Source organism: Orycteropus afer, unplaced genomic scaffold, assembly GCF_000298275.1.
Source record: "Orycteropus afer afer isolate SDZICR_OR568_19922 unplaced genomic scaffold, OryAfe1.0 scaffold00313, whole genome shotgun sequence".
NCBI classification, from domain to species: domain Eukaryota; kingdom Metazoa; phylum Chordata; class Mammalia; order Tubulidentata; family Orycteropodidae; genus Orycteropus; species Orycteropus afer.
Genome location: NW_006921900.1, coordinates 746,337 through 748,676, shown reverse-complemented (window position 1 = coordinate 748,676; position 2,340 = coordinate 746,337). Strand labels below are relative to the sequence as shown.

Sequence of the window (2,340 nt, the reverse complement as noted above, 5' to 3'; positions counted from 1 at the left end):
GTGGTCAATGACATGAGACAAAGTATATGTGAACTACTGTATGGAAAGTGAATTTGCTCTGTAAATCTTCACCCAAATCACAATAAAAAATAAATGAAATAAAATAAATTTAAAATAAAAAAAAACTTGACAGCACATAACAACAAAAACAGTGCTACAAAATTAGGCACATACGTTATAGAAGCAACAGAAGACAGAGTTGGAGTAACTTCTCAGACAACCAAACACCTTGATAGAGAGAATCACCAGGCCTGCTGACTCGGGACCATAGTCTCAGGGGACATTATGCTCAATTGGCACAAGATAGTACATAAAAATCTTGTTCTACAACCTACTTTGGTGAGTAGCAACTGGGATCTTAAAAGCTTTCGAGTGGCCATCTAAGATGCAACTATTGGTCTCCTCTCATCTGAATCAAAGAAGAGTAAAGAAAATCAAAGCCATATGGAAACAAATTAGTCCTAGGATACAATGAACCATGAGGACCTCAGCCTTCATGATCCCCAGGCCAGAAGAACTAGATGGTGCTTGGCTACCAATGCCAACCACTCGGAAATGGATCAAAACTGGAGATCCTGGATAGAGTGGGAGGAAAAATGTGGAACAAAATTCAAAATCACAAAAATGACCAGAACTACTGGTCAGATGGAGTCTGGTGGAACCCCCAAGACTATGGCCTTGGGTTACCTTTTGGCCTAGAAATGGACTCACTCCCATGCATAGGCTCTCAGTCCAACAGTAGAAAGACCTACATGCAAAACATCTACCCCAGGGTGATGCACTCACCTACTCTAGTGAGATGCACCCCTTAGAGCAATCAGCTATGAGACACCAGAGGGGCAGCATTCACATAGAGGGAAATCTGGACAGATAGCAATGCATAGTTAAGAAGGGCACAGGGAGGAGGTAGTCACAGGGACAGGAGGGAAGGGGAGTTTGTATGGTCGGGGATGATAATCAAGGTGTGAAATCAAATGTGCAAGAATTTTTGTTTGTAAAACAAATTTGCTCTGTAAATTTGCACCCAAAGCACAATAATTTTTAAAAAAAAAAAAATCATATGGTGATATCCTCCCTTTTAATTAATATACTACCATTCACACTTCTATTGTTTAAAGATAGTTTCATATTAGATATTTTACAATTACACTTTAAAAAAAGCCATCTGTATCCACATTAGTATGCAATTACAACTGTTTCCTGACAATGGAAAACATTTTGTTTTTCTCTGGTACAAACATCAATTAATCTGGTTGTAGTCATCTGGACTTAAGATGCTAATGAGTCTTCGTAAAGAACTTCATCTACTTTCACATCATTTTCATCCACTGGGATTTGGCAGCAGATCTGTTCTTTGAAAGCCAAGGCCATGGTGTAGGGCTTCACTTCCTGCTGCTTCAGACAGCGCCTCAGGTAGGTGTCATAGTAGCCCTTCCCCCTCCCCAAGCGGTTGCCATGTATGTCAAAACCAAGACCAGGCATGAAGATGAGATCAAGTCCCCCTGTGAAAAAGAGCAACAAATTTAAGAGAGTTAATGAGGTCATCAGCAGTTGGAATTAACTCAATGGCAAAGGGTTAGGTTTTTTGTATGTGTTTTTAATGTTTTCTGAAAGTGATTAATAACTTCATGATCTGCTTTTGCTGTTTTAATGACATCGATTCTTTCTTTGGGTGGTATAAATAACACTAACACTCTTGCCTGCTAATCTAACTGCTGGAGGTTCAAGGCCCCCTAAGGGTGCCTTGGAAGAAAGTTCTGTCAATCAACTTCCAAAAAAACAGCCCCTGAAACCCCTATGGGAAGATTGGTGAATGGAAATAGAGAACTCAGGGAAAAAGCAGGAAGAGTGCTATTATATTGAGAGGACTGCAACTAATGTCATAAAAGAACATGTGAACAAATTGTTGAAACAAACTTGCTCTATAAACTTTCACCCAAACCACAATAAAATGCTCCCCCCAAAAAAAGATCCCTATGGAGCACAGTTCTACTCTGACACACATGGGATCAATGGTAAGTCAGAATCAACCCCACAGTAACTGCTATTCTTTCTCTGATTTCTAAAGTAACATATGGTCACCAAAAAAAAATCTAAAAAGTACAGAGTTAGGCAAAGAGGAAAATAAAAATGATTCAGTAACTTAGTAATCTCATCATCTATTCTTCTAGCAGTTTTCTTGTTTAAATATATATTGTTGTTGTTGTTGTTATGTGCCATCAAGTTGGACCTGACTGAAAGTGACCCCTCCTTCAGTTTCTGAGGTGGTAACACTATGGAAGTAGATTGCCCAACCTTCCTTCCGAGGAGTGGCTGGTGGGTTTGAACCACCAGCCTTCT

The 2,340-nt window shown here is 39.6% G+C and overlaps 1 protein-coding gene across 1 annotated transcript in view; it reads right to left on the bottom strand.

Moving 5' to 3' along the window:
- Positions 1 to 1,269: 1,269 nt before the first annotated feature.
- The window catches only part of MTHFS (methenyltetrahydrofolate synthetase), a 77,578-nt gene continuing 76,507 nt past the window's right edge, over positions 1,270 to 2,340 (bottom strand). The window contains exon 3 of the mRNA XM_007951819.1: positions 1,270 to 1,502. Within this exon, the coding sequence (XP_007950010.1) occupies positions 1,270 to 1,502 (233 nt within the window). The remainder of the gene's footprint in view (positions 1,503 to 2,340) is intronic.